Consider the following 20,468-nt stretch of genomic DNA (forward strand, 5'->3'; position numbering starts at 1 on the left):
TACATGCTTCAAAAGTTCAAATTATTATTTTTGTTAGTTATCATGGTAACCCTTTGAGGTCTTTATTGTCATCACAACTCCACCAACTGGAATCATTATCACTGTTGATACTATCTCAGAGTCACAGTGAGAGTGTAACCAGTGCTTGATTCCATTTCCTCCCAAATAAGTTGTAAAACCTGAGCAGAAGAGTCCATTTTGAAGGCATTAATGGAAATGGGTCATGTAGTGTGGGTGCTGTTGGTGATTTCAGCCACTGTTTTCTGCTCTTTATCTCTTGCTCTTACGCAAGACGGTAAGAACTATATTTGAACCCCCTTTTTTTCTGAGTTAAACCCTGTTCTTTGTGGGGGTGCTTTTTCTGTTATCTTCCTTTATACATTTACTGCGTTTGGTTGCCATTGAGTTACAAAATAAATTAGGCATTGATAATGTTGAGTTGAAAAAAATTTGTAGTACAGTTGCTTTTTTTTTTTTTTTGGGGGATGAATAAATGCATTTTGGGTTCTTTCCAGTTTTCACCGTTCAGTCCCTTTATTTTTTCTTTGAAGATAAGATAAAATAATGCAGGTTTAATATTTCAAACATTGTTTTTTGGTGTGTGTGTGTTCATTCATATATAAGGAATCGCGCTGCTGGAAATCAAAAGCACTTTGAATGACACAAGGAATGTTCTTAGCAACTGGCGAGAGTCTGATGAGTCTCATTGTACATGGATTGGTATCACTTGTCATCCTGGTGAACAACGAGTTCGCTCAATGTATGTAAGCAGAACACACTCTTCATTTTCTCAGATATACTTTGTTATGAAAATGCTTTTTTTAATATATTTTTCACAGATAATACAAAGTCGTCATCGTCAATAAAACCGGGCTACTATAACTTTTTAAAACATGAACAAAAAAAAAAGAAAAAAAAATGAAACTAAACAGGCCCTTGACTTTTCTCATTTTTTTCCCTCGAGTGTACGAGGGCATGACAACTTTATATTTGTCTCGTGTGCTTCAGAAATTTACCTTATATGCAACTGGGGGGGATTATATCTCCCAGCATTGGCAAACTCAGTAGACTACATAGACTGTAAGTTCTACAAACATGTTCCTCCCCAAATCATTCACTTCTCAAAGTGTAGAGAATTTAACATCTCTTAGTTGTGTGTTTGCAATAACAATTCAGGGCACTTCATCAGAATGGCTTACATGGAATTATTCCCAATGAAATCAGCAATTGTACTGAGCTTAGAGCACTGTACGTGAACATTAGTTCAGTTATCTTGTTTGTGGATAATTCTTATATTGATATTTGAGGACATGCTTCATCTGGTTATGATAGGTACTTGAGAGCTAATTACTTACAAGGGGGCATCCCATCAAATATTGGAAATCTTACTTATTTGCATATAATGTAAGGCCTCTATTTTATTTCTTTCCCCGTAATTTTGTTACTGCTTTTTTGGTTAGTGCTTTATCTTTGAAATTTTAATTTTTTACCAAGTTTAATGACTTCGAATGATTGATGAAGCTTACCTCACCCTGTGATATATGAATTTATTGTTATTTATTTATTTATTTTTGTAGCGGTTTCAGTTAGCTATAGTTTTATTTTTCAACCATTTTTTAGTTCTCATTTGAAAAATTTTAATAGAAAGTTCAAATACAGGGATTTATCAAGCAACTCATTAAAGGGTGCTATACCTTCTTCTATTGGCCGTCTTACACATTTGCGAGTTCTGTAAGTTTATTCCACCTTTAGTTCTGCCCTGTGTTGCATAATGATATTGATTAGTATATGCTGATTCTGCTTGCCGTAGGAACTTGTCAACTAATTTCTTTTCTGGTGAAATCCCTGACATTGGAGTACTAAGCACCTTTGGGAAAAACGTGTAAGCACCCTCGCTCAATAATGTTGTGTCTTGGCAGATACATTTTACCCTAGAACAGACAATATTTCAACTATTCTATATTTTTTAATAATAAAGATTCAGAATCTTAGATTTTTCTATTTGTATGTAGGGCCTTATGAGGTCAAGTCGGGTGATAATAAGCTAATATTATCTCACTAACTTAAGTTATAGTGCCATTGAGTTCTAAAATAATCAAAGTTATACAAGGGCGCTTGATAGAATATTTGTTGTTAAAATGTCAAAATTGTAAGATAGACCTAAAAACTGCTTTTGACTGCACTTAAGAATTCATTCTAGTGATTTTCATGCAGTTTGTAGGACGATGGACATTACAACATTCATTTTATGTGTACTTTATCAATTCTTGTTTATATTGTTAACCTAAATACTTTATCCTTGCACAAAGTGGTGGAGGTTAATTTGATAATTTCATAGTTGGTGTTTGTGCTTGTGCTTCTATTTATAATTTCATTGCATACGAATAGGTTCATTGGGAATTTAGATCTTTGTGGGCGGCAAGTTCAGAAACCATGTCGGACATCACTTGGCTTCCCAGTGGTGCTGCCACATGCTGCAAGTGATGAAGCTGCAGGCAAGTTAAATCTGACAGTTTATATTTTTAGGAGTAATGTTGTATCTTCCTATAATGTCTTCATATTAATCCGTCTAATGTTTAATAAAGGAAGTATTAAATGAAAAAGTAAATGCGTTTAATATCTTGAAAGTATAAAATTATTGTACATTTTCATCTTTTAATAAGTTGGTAGATATTGTAGGAACATTTAGATTCATTCTATTTTTAAATACCCTTTGACTTACTAGATCTTATAACCAAATTCACATATTGAGCAATCATGTTTTGAATTTGTATGATGCAGTCCCTACCAAAAGATCTTCACATTACATGAAGTGGGTGCTAGTTGGTGCAATATCAATAATGGGCCTTGCACTTATTGTAACCCTTTCATTACTCTGGATTTGTTTGTTGTCAAAGAAGGAAAGAGCTGCTAGGAGATACATAGAAGTTAAGGATCAAGTCAATCCAGAATCAAGTAGGAAGGATGAAGGTATTTCAAATATGTCAGACTCCTATTTAGCAACAGAAACATAAAAATGACATTTTTGTCTTTTTCTTCTATATAAATACTAACATGGTGTTGTAACAGGCACAAAACTCATCACCTTTCATGGTGATCTTCCATACCCATCATTTGAGATTATAGAAAAGTTGGAGTCTCTTGATGAAGATGATGTGGTAGGGTCTGGAGGATTTGGTACTGTTTACAGGATGGTGATGAATGATTGTGGTACATTTGCTGTTAAGAGGATTGATAGAGGTCGTGAAGGTTCTGATCAGGGGTTTGAAAGGGAACTAGAGATCTTAGGTAGCATCAAGCACATAAATCTAGTAAACTTGCGTGGTTATTGCAGACTCCCTTCTACTAAGCTTCTAATCTATGATTATTTGGCCATGGGAAGCTTAGATGATCTCTTGCATGGTATGAATCATTTTTATCTTTTCAAGTTAACCTTTACTATGTTTTCTTGGAGGACCATCTGGGAATGATGAATGGGAAAATTTTGTTGGCAATTATGTGAGAATGCAAATTTTAGATGGGAATCATAGGCTTTCCTATAGGAGGGGGTGTAGTTTTTCAAAGCCAATAAACTTTCATCACTCCAGTGTATGAAAGTCTTTGACTCTTCCAGAAGGCTGGGGCTGATAACAAAGAAATTGGCAACATAAATGCATGTTTGGTAAGAGATTAATTCTGAAAATAGTTGCTTATATTTCAAACGCTCTCTCATGTAGTTGGAAAAAATAAGCGATGTCTTCAAAATAAGCTGAACCAAACACGCACTAGAAGAGTTGCTTTACATGTTTTGAGTAACAATTCTATTAGGAAAAGAAATCTTCCCTTCCATTTGTCTCTCCCTCCGCTTGAGTGTGAATGTGGTTTTGCTTTACCATTTATCAGCATCCCTGACAAAGAAGAGAATGATCTGTGATTTAGCCAAATACTATAGTCAGAACTTTGCAATCATCTTTATTAGAAAGAGTTGTGATTGTTAGTTACACTAATGGATGAATGGTCCTTTTTACTTTGACTTTTCTAGAATCTTGACAGATTCTAGTTAAACACTATCAAAATTTTCTGGCTGGGTAGCACTATTCTAAACCTTTGAACTTGGTTTGGAATGAACTGTAGCCTCTAGGAGAAGGGTGGGGTTTGACCAATTATGATTTCATGATGGCATGCCTTTCAGTCTATTTTTCTGACGTTTTATTGAATCCTCTCTGCTTTAGAAAACATTGAACAATCACTGAATTGGAGTACTCGTCTAAAGATAGCCCTTGGTTCTGCCCGGGGTTTGGCTTACTTGCACCATGACTGCAGTCCAAAAATTGTGCACCGTGACATAAAATCCAGCAACATCCTTCTTGATGAAAACATGGAGCCTCGGGTCTCTGATTTTGGTCTTGCAAAGCTTTTGGTTGATGAAGATGCCCATGTTACAACAGTGGTTGCTGGCACATTTGGCTATTTGGCACCAGGTATGTCCTTATGTCACTTGTAAAGAGTGTGTGATTGTTTGCACCTTGATATTTGACGATGCCTCAAAGAATGAATTTCCTAGCTATATAAAGGTGTAGATAAAATGATAAATAATTCTGCTAAAAATGTTACCGAATTATTCAATTAGTAGTAGCATTAAACAAAATTTCTGCTAGTTTCACACATAGCTATTTAACATATAAATTGAGCTGCAGAACCTTTGTATCTGTATTCAACATATTAAGAAATGCAACACATGTTTTGATGTAGTGTTTCTGGAGTATAGGTTTCTGAATTGAGTCAATTTTGAAGTTTTAAATAATATGCGTGAATTACAACAATTTTGATGATTTATTTTACTTATATGTCAACACCAGAGTATCTACAGAGTGGGAGAGCCACAGAGAAGTCAGATGTGTATAGTTTTGGAGTTCTATTGCTAGAGCTTGTTACTGGAAAGAGACCTACAGATCCTTCATTTGCAAAGAGAGGTGTAAATGTTGTTGGTTGGGTAAGCCTCAACTCATTCAATTCACAAGTCATAAATCAACATTTTGTTCCTTATTTTCTCACGAATGTTTCAAAACTAATTAACATCTCAAAAATTTCGGTTTTTGACCGAGTTCAGCGGTGTGTTATTGGTGTTGTTTCAAAACTAATAAATTGAGGGTAATTAATTGTAGATGAACACCTTCCTGAGAGAAAATAAATTGGAAGATGTAGTAGACAAAAGGTGCACTGATGCAGATTGGGAATCTGTTGAAGTGATTGTTGATTTAGCAGCAAGTTGTACTGATGCAAACGCAGATGAACGTCCATCAATGAACCAAGTGTTACAGTTGCTGGAACAAGAGGTTATGTCTCCTTGCCCAAGTGATTTTTATGATTCACATTCAGACCACTCTTAAGTTATTCATACAATCTAAGATGCTATGCTGCTGCTAACAATGTTTCATTGTTTTGCTGATGTAAATTATTGTTCTAGCAAATGCAAATGTGCTATCCAGTCCTTGTGTTTGCTGCTTGGCTATTAATTGAAAAATGAAGGAAAAAGAAAATAAAATATAAATTGCAATAATGGTTTGGTTTTGGAATGACCTCCATTGACATGTCTTCAATATGGTTTTGGTTAATCAACATGTGTTTGTTGATTACAAAATCAACAGTTTAATTTTTTTTTCCTTTTTGGTATTCCAACATGATTTATTGAATAAACCTTAGTGATTCTTTGCCTGGAAATAAATTCAATGGAAGTGATAAATTTGAGTCCTATTATTCTTAGGAAATCATTATGTAGACATGTTTTCTTTCGGGACTGCAAAAGTATATTCTCAGTTTGCCAAATTTTCCAATTCAAGTTGCTTCACGTGAAAGGAATAGATTTAGTTAACCATCATGATCCTATTCATGTTATGGTACCACGGTCTCTTCTGCACATGTCAGGTTGGGTTTGCCTCTCAACTTTACTTTGGTCCAATTTGAATTAACTTTTTAAAAAGTATTTATAAAAAATAAAAATAAAAGAGAAAACTAAATCAACAACATTAATTTACACCTCTATTTTATAGATATTTTTCTCTATAAAATTTAATTAATTATTTTTTTGAAATATTTACTATTTTTTAATAAAGTAAAATGCTATTAAAAAAGGAACATGCTATGTAACGTTGACAGTGTTAAGAAGCCTTTTAAATTTTTTAGTTTTCAAAATAAATTTTTAATAGTGTTAAAATTTAATTTACATCATTCAAGTTATTTTGTTAAAAATATACATATAAAAATTAGTTTATTTACGAATTAATTTATATTTAAAAGTTTTACAATTTAGTCTGTATAGAAACTAAATCATAATTTTTTCAAATATATAAACTGATTTATAAACACATCAATTATAAAGATTAAAAATGTATTTTAATTAAAAACATAATTTTTTAAATAAATTTATTTTAAAAAATTAAAATGAACATGCAAATAAAAAATTATAAATTTTTAAAATATTAACCATTTATATATTAAAGTCAAAATTCATACATTTAATACCCAGAACTTTTATAAAAGAATATAATATTTATATTTTAAAATTATTAATTTTGTTTAGTTTTATTATTTATATATTATTTATAATTATAAAGTTAAATAACAATGATTTTTAAACATATTATTTTAAATAATTTTATTATATATACAGTTATTTATAAAAATACATAATTTTATTTTTCATTTATTAAATTGTACATAGTCTAAACAGTTTCTAATAAATAAAAGGTTACATAGCACGTGCATTACTTTATATGCTATTGGCATATATAGAATTGTAGAAACAAAATAATGTCGTAAATAATCCTGATGGATTTTGTATTAATTTTAAATTAAAATCAAATTTTATCTAATCATTTATACAATAAAAATTAAAATTAAAAGTTGACCGTATTATTAAATAACTGACATAAAAAACATATATGATAAAGTATCTGAAGTTGTTCCATTTTAATTAACACTAATTTTCTCAATAAAACGTAAAAAGGACACTGAAATTGTACGTGTCAGCTCAGCGTAATTCGAAGCCTTGAGACGAGTCACAAAACAAAATATGTAAGCAACGAATTATATATAATATTTTAAAATTTTATTGTTTTATAATTTTAATTAACTGTAATAAATAGCTAAAAATTATTTAAAATGTATTAAATAATTACTTTTTTTTTTTTTTATAATTTTAGGAGTATAAATGAGATTAGATGCCGCCCTCCATACGCAGAGCCTCAACGAATTAGCGGAACTAACTGAGGACAAAACAAATGGCTGAGGCAGATAACTCCATCACCAGTGGTCACAAGTTAGCCGGCAGAGTTGCCATAATCACCGGCGGCGCTAGCGGCATCGGGGAAGAGACGGCGCGTCTGTTCGCCAGCGAGGGTGCGCGTATGGTAGTTATCGCAGACATTCAAGATGACCTCGGCAACCAAATCGCAGCTTCCATTGGCTCTCACAGGTACAACCCAACACCACATTATTTAATAAATTATTCAAATTAAAAAATGTTTTAAATAGTTAATAAATTAATTTTAAAACATTATTTATAATACTATAACTTTTTATTAAGAGTCAAATTCTATTATTATATTAATTGTAAAATTTTTGAAGACATTAAATTTATAAGATATATATGTTAAAAAATAATAAATATTTTATAAAATTAAAAAATGCTTATATTAATGATCACAAAAATGTCTTAAACATTTCTAATTAGAAAATAAACACACCAACAAAAAGGAGTATTCAATTCAAAGAACGTTTCGCGTTTATATACTTACAAGCAAAAGTGTGATCATGTTAAAATTTAGTTTTTAACATAGAATTATGGTTGTAAAAATATTTTTTAAATATTCATTTTATATTATTTAATTTGATATTTTTAATTAAAGTTTGACCTTGAAAATATTGCTAATAGGATCTTGCTTGATTTATGATTTACACATTTCAAATAATGGTTGGCGAATATAAATCAAGTTGTATTCATAAGAAACATGTTTTAATTAATATTTGAACTTAATTTTAGATTCTAAAACATAATTTGAGTGAAGGTGCAGCTATGTCCATTGCGACGTGACAGACGAAGACCAAGTCAAACATCTTGTGGATTCGACGGTCAACCTTCACGATCAGTTAGACATCATGTTCAGCAACGCCGGCATCCTCAGTCCTTCTGACCAGAACATCCTGGACCTCAACTTCACGGAGTTCGACCGCCTATTCGCCGTTAACACGCGGGGCATGGCGGCGTGCGTGAAGCACGCGGCGCGTTCGATGGTGGAGCGGCGCGTGAAGGGTAGCATCGTGTGCACGGGGAGTGTGGCGGCGTCGCACGGTGGTTTTAAACGCACGGACTACGTGATGTCGAAGCACGCGGTGAAGGGTTTGGTGCGGAGCGCGAGTGCGCAGCTTGGGGTGCACGGGATTAGGGTGAACTGCGTCTCACCGAGTGGGTTGGCCACACCGTTGACACGTGCTGCGCACGCGACGATGGAGACCCAAGAGTTGCAAAAGCAGTATGCACAAAACGCAAGGCTGAAAGGCATCGTTTTGACCCCGAAACATGTCGCAGATGCGGTGCTGTTTCTTGCGTCTCGTGATTCTGAGTTCGTTAACGGACACGATCTTGCGGTGGACGGGGGTTTCGACCGTGCCTGATTAGTAACTGCCTCAGTGGTTATCCACTGACCTACACATCAGTGTTCACTTACCATCTTCATCTTCTTTTAATTCAACAAATAATATTGAATCACTATCCCTCAGTTGTTAGTTTCAAATTATTGGGAATCTTATTGCCTGTTTGGATTATACTATAAATTGCTACAACCAAACACAATTTTCAAATTATGATGCTCGTTTTAACGGAGGTGAATATGTATCTTTTATAAAAATTTTAAAATAAATTTTATTTTTGTTGGTTTTTAATAATTTCTTTTACAAAATTTTAGAATTTTTTTTTTACATTTATAACTTCTTATCAATTATTTAATAAAATTATATGCACACTTTCTTATATACTTTTAATGTTATTTTTCAATTATATTAGAATTTTAACGCAGTAGATTCTGTATTTATATACTTTTAATATTATTTTTCAACAGAGTCTGTACTTAATATTTTTGGATTATTAAAGTGAAACTTTAAAATAATTGATAAACAATATTAAAACTTTTAAAAATGTGTACCTAAATTTTGTCTTTTCTTAATATTATTACAATAAGGTTTTACTTTAATAATTTTTTTAACGTGTGGTACACGTTATTTGAGCCAAAAATTTGAATGGGTAAAAACATGGTGGAAAGTATTAAAAATATCTTATTAAATACTTTAAATTAATTTATTAAATATTTTTAAAAATTTAAAAATAAAAAATAAATGTAAGAATTTTTTATTTTTTATTTTGTATACATGTGCTCTTAGTGGTACATTAGAAAAATTGTAACTATTATTTGAAGGTAAAAAAAATAATATCTTTAATAAGAGATTAACTTGTAATACTTTAATTATTTTTATCTATATTAAAAATTATTTTTAATAACTCTTTAATTTATGTAATTTAGTTTTAAAATTCCTATAAAAAAGATTGAACAAAGTAATTTTTTTTTCTTAAAATTAGAGTAATAGATTTGAATGATACACTAGTACAAAAATAATTTTTTATAATAGAATTTTATCTCAATTAATAAAGAACTCAGGTAAAAAAATATATAGTGGCATTTTTAAATTTTTCATAAATTTTTTTACATTAATTTTTCTATATAATTAATATAAAAAGTATTTATTATATTGATTATAGACATGACTCATGTAATAAAATACTTTTTACACTAATTAAAGGAGAATTGATGTAAAGAATGAGGGGAGTGATTTTTTAAAAAATTTTGGAGAAGATTTTATGTTATATAATTAATGTAAGAAATATTTTTTTTACATCAATTATGAAAGCAACTTATGTAAAAAATAATGTTTAGATTTTTTTTTGTTAAGAAACTTTCTACATCAATAGTATAGTATTGAAAGTATTTTTCATATCGATAGTACTATATAATCAATGTAAAAAAGTATTTATTAATATATTTTATTATATTTGAACAATTACTTTTTTTTATATTTAATATACAAATTACTTTAAGATTTTATTTGTCTCTTTTCTAAATTATAGAATCTTCACTTGTCTTCTTGTGAATCTTGTTTAAAAGTCATCATTGACATGTAAATTATTATTTTAAGTTAATTAATAGGAAATCATGCAAAATGTTGGAGAGTAAACATGTTATGAGAAAAAAACCTACATGAATTTATCCACATGTAAGTTTAGTTGCCCCTTTTTGTTTAATATTTAATATTTTTCTTTTACCTTTAAGTTAGGAGTTGAGAGTTTAATATTATGTGATGAGGCATATACAAATCTCTCATCACTACAGATTCCAAAACTTTAGTAAGTCTATTTATTATAAGATATATATATATATATATATATATATATATATATATATATATTGTAATTTGAACTTGTAGAAGAAATGATATTCGAAGACACTAGGTTAATTTTGTTTTAGATATTAGTAATTTTTTAAAGTTTTTGTAGACATTATTATTGATTTTAATTTATATAAAATTATTTAGAAAGACATATTCTTGTTTGCTGTAAGATGAAAAGACAACTTGCTAAGGTCATCATCTAAGGGTGATTGGTATGTAGCTTAGTTGCAACGGCTTTACATAAATGTAAATCAAGAGATTGACTTGAACTGAAAGGCTTTCCAACTAGCCATTGTACCTTAGATTGCCATAAGTTCTTCTTCTTCGTTGTAGGTATGCACAATTTTCTCCACACTAGTCCTTTGCATTCACACTCCTCTTGTTTCATTAATAATTTATTCCATTTTATCTTTAAGATCTGGTTGTATATGCAACTTCTCCTCCTGATATTCGTTTACAATGTTATAGGGTGCTATTCCTATTAGTGTGCCCCTTTCAAGCTATTGACTACAACTCCCGTATGTTTTTCAAATTTGTTCTTTGATTTCATTTAGACCATAAATTTTAGATTGATTTTTCTATGTGAAAATTTCTTTATTCTCTATTTCAAGGGATTTCACTTGTTGTGCCATTTTTTTTAATTATTGACTAAGTGGTATGAAACAAACGAGGTTTTGTTATAACATTTTTATTTTATTTATACAATTTTGCGAAATAATTTATGTTAAAAAAAAAGTAGGTAAATTTACTTATTTTCATAATGCAAAATTCTTTAAAATTTAAAACTTTTTTCTTTGTTACTTAGTTTATAAAATGTAAAAATAATAAAAGATGAGTATATATATATATATATATATATATATATATATATATATATATATATATATATATATTAACCTTCATTAATGTACATGAGTTTGATAATTACAAACCATAATTTTAAAAATATATTAGGACTCATATACATAATTTATAAAAGAATCAAAATAATTTAAGTCTTAATGAACAATTATCTTTATACCAAACTATTGAGAACGATCCTAGTCGTCATTCTCAAATCAATCCTTGATCTTAACTAACTCTTCCGAGGTCAAATCTTCATCCTTGCCAAGATCACTTCGGCCACGACCTCAGTACCTGTCTCTTGTTCTAAGATGAACCAAGTTGGTCTTCCAAAGTAGTCATGGTCATGGAAGGTGTATACAAAATTCGTAATTGTTGGGGTTTGGACTATCCTTTTCTATATATATATATATATAGGGCTATGATCTTCTCTCACTAGTATAAGTCTAAGAACTCTTATACTTGATCTGAGCCTTTTATTTAACTTACATCTAACGGATTATAATTTATTACTTCACTGATCGTTAGATGTAAGTTAAATAAAAGGTTCAGATTGAGTATAAGAGTTTTTAGACTTACAATAGTGTGAGAAGATAATTTACCATATATATATATACTAAGAGTGTGGTGAACCCTATTATTTACAAGATAATTAAAATGAACACTATAATCTAATGTCATTTCTAGGGTAGAATTGCTTCTTAATTCATTATTATATTCTACAGCAAATTTAAATAACACACATGCTAATATTGATTAAATACATAATTCAGTATATAATTTACAAGATAGATTTATATTTGATGGTCTTTCATCCTTGTTCCCTAAAATATTTAGTAAGGATGAACGTCTTTTCACACTAGTAAACATGTTTAACACAATCATGTCAAGTCATACATAAATGAATAACACATCAACCAAACAGAAATGACAAGTACGTTCTAGAGTAATTTCATATACACACAACGTTCATGACTATTATGGTTTCATTCTATTGTTACTATTAATAGTACTTGTCTCAATCTTTTACTTCTTCTAAGATCCCTTGAGGTATTCCTTAGTATAGATAGCTGTTAGTTAGCTGTAGCAATGTGAATACAACATATGCCAACACAGCCCCTTTTAGCAAAAGCATGGTTAAGAGTTTAGGTCAGAAAATGAGTGTGAGGTCTGTGATGCTTTTACTCTTATTAATCTTGCGCAATTAAAGAAAAGCATTCACCACTATTATTTCTTTCAGATTTTCAAAATTGCCTCTATCTTTCACACTTTATGTATCTCTGTAACTATTCATACATATCCTTATCTGTTATCATTTCTCATTATAATTGCTCTCTTTTTTTATTTTTCATCATATCATAAATTTTCCATTTTTATAATTACATAATGTTCATTCTTTTTCTTTTTCCATTTTATTCAAGTCACTCTTGTATCATACATCAATCAATCATACCAAAGGTCGGACACCTCCAGACTTAGTCCAAATTAGACATATTCAATAAACATATAATTCAAGTCATCAAGAACAAAGAAAACATACTTCATCAAAATAACTAAATCATCAATAGTTTCATTCAAACACATATTTCCAAACAAAAATTACACAACAGCATTCTCATGAGTACAAAATGATTACTATCACACGTTCATGAGTATGAAAATACCTCATGTTTTTAGTAATAGAATAGAGCTCTCCTTACCTCAAAGAGATAGTTTTATGGAAGAGATCATCCAAAAGACCAAGATCTTCTTAGGTACCACAAAAGAAAGTACTTTGAGAAAAGAGAAAATAGAGGAAAATAGAGGTGAGATTGAAAAGTTAAACTCTGATAAGCTTATTAGAGATTCAATAGAACAGATGTTTAAGTTCAGATTCAGAACAAGTTTAGAGCTTAGGGGTTTTCTCTAAGATAGAGGAAAGATAGAGTTTAGATAAAAAGTTAGAAAAGGTTTCTTGGATTGTAATACAAGTTTTAAGACTGAAAATTCTTTAAGTACCCCTCAAAATTTGTGAGTTCTCACTTGAGTGAGTAGGCTCTCGTCTGTGTGAGAAAATCAGATAGAGAGATTTTCTTAGTTTTTTTTATATTCTCGCTTGTGCGAGAATGAGTCAAGAGAGTTCTTCATTTTTTCCTGCGACTCCTCGCCTGGATAAGAGGACAATTGGGACGATATTATCCTTTCTCGCTAAAGCGAGACTCATGTCACTTGAGCAAGAGTGCCTTATAATGCCTAGTTCAAAATACTCTATCTCGCTTGAGCGAGATTCTTGCAACTATCACAATTTAAACTCTTTTAATTCCAAGCAACATGGACAATCAATTAACATAAAATACAATAATATTAAATAACAAAAATAAGGGTGTTATTCTAAAAGGTACTTAATGATGAATATGATATTTTGAAGGTTCATCATTCTAAAAGGTATTTAAAATATGATGCTTTTATACTAGCAACAAATGCAATACAAGTATATTATGTGCCTTATCTTAAAAAAAATAAAGGAAAAAGTTGATTGGTGGGTTGTCAGTAAAGCCAAGCCAAGTGGTGCAATTGATGATCGATATAAATTTGTTTGGTGGGCAAGTGTACCCATTGAAAAGTAATAAAGGGGTTTCAAAGTGGTCCCAAAATTATCGTCTCACAAAGATTGGTTTCCAGTTACTAAGAATTTATTTGTTTAATTGTTTGAACTTAATGGATGCAAAATTGAACAGTAAAATTCAAGAATTAAAACGATTGTTACTAGATCTCAAAGAAGAAATCACAACACACGCTTTAGTGAAAATTATGGAAGGAGAACTTAGGGTGCAGGGGTTTACTCATTCAATCCTTTATGTTCTTTTTCTAATTAACTTTTAGATATGATTTCCTTGTGATTACCAATCATTCATACAATTACTATTTATACCCAATGGTCATGCAATATTAATATTCTTTTCCTTATATTAACATCTCCAATGGTCATGCAAGATATAAATTAAGGAAAGTATGAAGAACCTATTAACTTGTTAATTTAATAATGGTTGGAAGAGAAAGATTTATTTGATCCACCTAATCCTTTGTTTTATTTTATCCTATAGATCTATCAACTAATCAAGGTACGATCACCTAACGATGTATTTAATTAGAGTTATGTTACAAGTGACCATTTCACAACACACAATCAAACACAGTAGGAGAAATACTAATCACAAACAGAAATCAAACCTAGATTTAATTATAAAAATTTCATAAAGTCATGAATAAGGGTTTCCATAGCCCTATCTATAAATTTAGATACTCATATTGAAGAAAGAAACTAAAGCAATTGTAAACAAAGTTATAAACAAAGATGGAAAGTAAACTAGAAGGATGATTTCATTCTTCGAGTCTAGTTGCTTAAAGCTCCAAATCCTCTAGGAATGTACCAGAGATTCTATGTAGAAGAGATACGAGTGTCATGTAGAAACTCAGAAGTAAAGTCTAAAAATTTGGATGACGAACTGCTTCCCCATCCCTTCTTTTATAGGATTTTAAACTCCTAAATCATGTTAAATTTGTGATTTGCATAGGTGAGCACGACCATGCTAGATGAATGCATGACCATGCTTATACTGGAGTTATGGGCGTGCTTAATTGCAGCACGGTCATGCATGCTAACAAAGCATGAGTGTGCTGATAAGAGAAGACTGGGCATGCATGATGGTTTAAGCATGCTTCCTCCTTAATGGCCTAATTTTTTTGAAATTGCACTCACAATATCTATAAATTCTTTAAATCTTCACACATGCTCATCTACAACAATTAAAAGCGTAATTAATGTATAAATCCATTCAAATCAATAATAAATGTTTATGAACATACTCCAAAAGTATATCAAAATACGGACTTATCAAAATTAAAGGTTGCATTTCAAGATACAACAATAAATGTGAATTTTATACTTAATGATAAGCTATTAACCACTTAAGAGATGCAAAAGGTGAATACAAGGAAATACCAATTAACATTGATATGAATAACAATGATAATTAGAAAAAGATGACATAGAAAACGATGAAGAGGAAGATAAGTTTCAAGATAATTGTGAAAATGACTCTCATTCTACTAATTGTTATAAATTTGATGATGAGGAGTCAAGTTTCGAAGCTAATAATAATAATGGAAATGACGGTGAAGATGACAATTATAATATATGATGTTTGTATTTTTGTTTTCATTTCTTAAAATAAAATGTAAGAGATTTTTATTCTTATTATATTTTACTTTCATTAATAATTTTATTATGTTACAAATGTTTGTGATGAAATTTCTTTTTTTTTTCATTTACAGATGTCGGACAAGGATTGAGATAAAGTAAAATCTTATAAAAATCATCCAACAAAACAACTAAAACAATTACCAATAAATATTGCTCCCACTATTTTTCTAGCTTTTATTTCATCATCTAATGTCTCGCCTATAATTACTCCATCTTCTAGGACATCTTTGATCACTCTACCTTTCTTGCATGATGGGTACTCATCATCTATCTTGTAACCATCTACTTTTAGTCCATCTATGCATCATGTAGTCTTATAAACATAAAATTTTCCACGTAGTCTTCAATCTTCTCTACTTTCAGCACATGAAGAAGTTGCACCAGAATTAAGTGAAATTCGTGATGCATTAGAGATGCAAAGTAATAGTACGAAGCTAATTTTATACTTTGATGGACAATGATACATGTTAATTTTTAAGTTATTCTAATATGTTAAATAAAATTGTAACTATTTTTATATAATATTTATTATAGATTCTTACCTTCACATAGTTAATTGTATAATTGATATCTTAAAAAATTATTATAATGATCCATGATCATCATAGAAGATGGTACCATATTTGATAAGACATGTGATTTGCATATTATATGGTAAATGTCTTATATGAATAATTATATTTTAAATTTAAAAAAATTCACATGTCTCATGAATTATAAAGAAATATATACATTATTATCACAAATCTTTATATGATTATTCTTATATTTTGATTCCTTTAAAGAAAATAGAAATATGAATTTTATTTTTTATTAATAAATTTTATAAAATAAAAATTATAAATAATTATTAATTTAGATAAATTGGCAAAAAATTAAAAATCACTATCTAATTGACATCTCTCGAGATAAGCATACATCAATAATGATATTAAAGTAAGAATAATATTGGGTAGAACTATAAAATATAGCAAGCTAAACAAAAACTTAAAATTGTTAGGTTTATTACTAAATCCAAAACTTAAGTGTAATGAATATTTAAACCGAAGATAAATTTTTCTTTTGCTATGTTTTATATATAATTCCATTATTTCTAATTAGCCTAGAACTTACAACTCCAAATGCAAAGTAAAATAACACATTAAGAGCATGCTAAAGCCAAAAGTTATGTCAAACTCATTTTTTCTGTTAAATTGTAAGTTGTACTAAAATGAGCGTACTTAAATTCTCATAAAGAAATTAGCCTTTAACTCTACATATCACAAATAGTCCCGTAACTTACCCTTATGAAATTAACAACTTTGAGACTAGAAAAAAAGAAGAAACTAAACAATTTGAAGAGATCTAATGTAAATAAATAATAAAAAATAAAAGATATAGAACTCAACCGACGACCATTTTCCAACACTTATTGACAACCATTTTATTTCACCCTTTAACTGGTTATCATCATCCTAATCACTATGAACACGGACCACCAGTGTCCAACACTTATGGAAGTAGTATTTATCATTGAAACTGGGCATGGTCATGTGCAACTCGTCAGCGGGAACGAAAATGTTTCCATGAATACCAAAATCGAAAATGCATATTTAAGATTCTCTATAATCTCATCAGGATCAACACCATTGATATTCAACTCTATGCATTTTTCGAAGCTAATGTGATTATCACTGTCAGAATCTACCTCTTGACTGATTTGTTGGCTTGAGTTCCTCCATGGACTAAGCAAGGATGTGAAGACAATGTCGGGTTTTTTAGCATATTCTACTTTTGGGTAAACAAAAATTTGAAACCCATGATTCCAAAGAAAAAACAAAAGAACTATTCCTTGTGCTTCTTGTTGTTGAGGAATGGCACAAAAAAAATCTTTGGTATTATTATCGGCGTACACATGCATTGAAAATGTGAAGAGGGGTTTTATGCTATTAGGTGTTGCAATTTCAACATTAAGACAGAAAAAGGGGCAAAACTATAATAAAAGAAATCTTACAAGATTATTAAAATTTTGCAAGGTTCTATATTACTCTAATTTGCAAAGTTCTAACTTCTTTTCCTTTTTTCTTTATTTCTTAATTTCAAGATTGATTCTTCGTATTAATTCATTGAGCCCTCCACCTTTTGGCGTCAATGTGTCACAGCTAATAGGTGCATGTGTGTGAGAGATGAATTGCTTTGTTCAAAGAAGAAAGGTCCTTTTGTACCCCTATTTCCCACCTGAGTGTCCGGTAAGGTTTTTTTTTTAATGTGTGAATGGAGTCAAAATCTTTAAAATGTTCATAATTACCTTATTTCTGTTTATGTGAATACTCAATGATGGAGGTAGAGAAAAAGAACATGTATGAGGTTAGTTAAAAATCAAAAAAGAATTTGTTATCATAATTAATTTTATTGAAATAAATATAATTATTTTATATTGAATTTTTTAATTTTAAGTGAGAAGATAATTTTATTTCGATTACGTTTAGATATATTTTATTTAATTTTGAAGAGTTAATTGTTTATTTTATCATTTTGAAATATTTAGTATCTTTTTTATAGATTTTATTTACAATTCTTTTTTAAAAAATATTAGTGCATAAGGAATATATATATGTATAACCTTTGCTTGTATTTACAATAACTAGATTAAATGTCTTAATTTTAATTAAAAAATTAACCAAAAAAAATTGAGTATTCCTAATTGTCCTAACAATTTAATATGTAATTTTTTTAACTTATTAATAAGATGTACTTCTTCAGTCACTAAAAGGCATCTAAGGAAGTTAAGTATATATATTTTACTATTTCAAATGTTTGATAGATATGAATTTATTGTAATTAAATAAACCTAAGTTCAACTTGATTTGTCACGGTGACAATATTTTTTGTTTAACCCTTATAATAGTAAATCACAAACAAACCATTACACATGTTATTTGTTCAATCTTTATAATGATAAATTACAAACAATTATTTGTTTATACGTGGTGACACAACTATTTTATATTAACCTATAAAATAAACTATAGTAACTTTATTATCTATTTATGTAAAAATTTTAGCATTATAAAAAGAAACTAGAGAATACATCTAATTAAAATTTGTTATTTAATATATACAAGAAATATGTGATTTATTTTTAGAAAAGATAACTCCAATAATCATTCGTGAAGATAATATTGCGTGAATTGTTTAATTAAAAAATGTTTATTGAAAAAAATTAAAAAATCACATTTCTCTAATCCTTTTATACCCATAAACTTAAAAAACAAAATCTTTAATAAAATTTTAATCAAACACGTTCTCATATAATAAACATAAAAAAAAGTATTATAAATTATTGCTAGTGAATATCTATTTTTTACTTTTTAATATTCTTTAAAACATTGTAACTTATTTGTTTAATTTAGATAAAAAAGATCGTACCAAATTTATTCTATAAATATAACATTTTATTTACATCATGAAGGAGTAACAGAATTGAAATGATCTCTTTTTATCTAAATTTTATTTTTTATTATCTTATTCATTTATTATAATTTTACATTAATTTTATAATACATATCTAAGTTAATTCAGAGTAGTCACAACATTTGTATGCATGTTACCATTTTCAAGTTAATTATTGTCATTATCATTTTTTTTAAAATGTTTTTTTATACTAAAAAGAAAGAGTCTTCTCATCAACGTCCCTCGCCCTCCACAACTCTAAAACAAAATTAAAAGACACAAAATAAAAAATAATTCTAAAATTAATTTATCTACACATCATCCTTACAGTCGTCAATCATTCACTCGGCTTCCTGCAATCCGCCGAGAACAACAGACCCAACGAACAACCCAACCGCGCCGACGACGAGCGCGGCTGCGACAACAGCCTGAACGGCAACAAGCGCGGCGGAGTCATCGGGAATGAGCACAATCGCGGCGATGGCAGCCACCAGAGCCGGAAGCGCCGCGGAAGCCAACACGGAAGGGGAAACGCTAGCGGCTCGCTCCAACAAGCTGAGCAAGCCGAGTTCCTCAGCCTTGGAAAAGACGCCGAGTTTCTCAATGGAAGAAAGAGTGAAGCCAAGTTCCTCTGCCTTGGACAACAACCCTGCTTTCTCGACGTTGCTCAATACCTTCTTCTTCTCCAGATTCTTGAACACGTCAACCTCAACATCCTCGCTTCCCTCGTAGAATATTCCTGCTCCGAACCATTCCTTCTTCCAGTTCTCGTCGTACTTGTTCACCTTCAGCATTCAACCCTAAACTTTTCAATTTTCATCCCTAGACTCAAACTTCAAAAATGAATTGATGGATTAGTTAAGTAAATAAATTGTACCTTTTTCTGGGGGGCCATGGCGACGACGGTTGAGGGTTTGTTGGTGGTGGGGATGGTGCGAGGGAATGAAGAAGAGAAGGTGCGGTTGGCGTGAATGGGTCGAAGGAGAGAGGCTGAGGTTGGTGCAGGGACTGCCATGGATGATGCTTCTGCTTTTGCCTCAGAACCACAGAGGACACTTTCTCGTTGTTATCTCAACTCAATTGCCACGTGGGACGATCAACAGAGACACTCAAAGGGCATTTTCTGTAATAATATTAAATATTAATAAATTAGTGATAATCGTTTTGGGTTGTGTTTTCAGGAAGCGATCTTGTTGATTGATTTCCACCAATCATATTGCCTGTAGCTTTATCCTCTAACGGAAGTTGATGCTTGACTCTCCAACTTTTTTTTTCCCTTTTATTTTGGTTGAAAATAATTCTCGGCTTTGATAAAATTTATGAAAAAAAATAAAAATAAAAGAGTCATTCACAAAAATTGAAAGTTTATGTTTAATTTCTTTTTTTTAAAAAAATAGTTTTTTATTTTTAAAAATAAAATTAAAAAAAATTAAAAGAGAAATCAAACATCCTTTATATGTATTACGTTTGTTGC

General features: G+C 30.1%; 3 protein-coding genes across 3 annotated transcripts; 2 read left to right on the forward strand and 1 right to left on the reverse strand.

Moving 5' to 3' along the window:
* Nucleotides 1-210: 210 nt before the first annotated feature.
* LOC113852703 (LRR receptor-like serine/threonine-protein kinase FEI 2) lies at nucleotides 211-5,462 on the forward strand. The gene is made up of 13 exons (XM_027483049.1): nucleotides 211-295; nucleotides 625-760; nucleotides 1,009-1,080; nucleotides 1,177-1,248; nucleotides 1,333-1,404; nucleotides 1,660-1,731; nucleotides 1,811-1,882; nucleotides 2,389-2,495; nucleotides 2,782-2,955; nucleotides 3,070-3,402; nucleotides 4,212-4,460; nucleotides 4,839-4,972; nucleotides 5,145-5,462. Exons 1-13 carry the CDS (start codon nucleotides 211-213, stop codon nucleotides 5,367-5,369), a joined length of 1,803 nt encoding a protein of 600 aa, XP_027338850.1. The 3' UTR covers nucleotides 5,370-5,462.
* Nucleotides 5,463-7,215: 1,753 nt separating this feature from the next.
* LOC113852813 ((-)-isopiperitenol/(-)-carveol dehydrogenase, mitochondrial-like) lies at nucleotides 7,216-8,766 on the forward strand. The gene is made up of 2 exons (XM_027483187.1): nucleotides 7,216-7,453; nucleotides 8,046-8,766. Exons 1-2 carry the CDS (start codon nucleotides 7,260-7,262, stop codon nucleotides 8,650-8,652), a joined length of 801 nt encoding a protein of 266 aa, XP_027338988.1. The 5' UTR covers nucleotides 7,216-7,259; the 3' UTR covers nucleotides 8,653-8,766.
* Nucleotides 8,767-19,127: 10,361 nt separating this feature from the next.
* On the reverse strand, nucleotides 19,128-20,138 carry LOC113850762. Its single transcript, XM_027481309.1, has 2 exons — nucleotides 19,872-20,138; nucleotides 19,128-19,779 (listed from the first exon to the last, which is right to left on the reverse strand). The coding sequence occupies exons 1-2, from the start codon at nucleotides 20,007-20,009 to the stop codon at nucleotides 19,336-19,338; spliced, it is 582 nt and encodes a 193-aa protein (XP_027337110.1). The 5' UTR covers nucleotides 20,010-20,138; the 3' UTR covers nucleotides 19,128-19,335.
* Nucleotides 20,139-20,468: the final 330 nt, after the last annotated feature.

Source organism: Abrus precatorius, unplaced genomic scaffold, assembly GCF_003935025.1.
Source record: "Abrus precatorius isolate BTA unplaced genomic scaffold, Abrus_2018 Scaffold10, whole genome shotgun sequence".
Taxonomy (NCBI): domain Eukaryota; kingdom Viridiplantae; phylum Streptophyta; class Magnoliopsida; order Fabales; family Fabaceae; genus Abrus; species Abrus precatorius.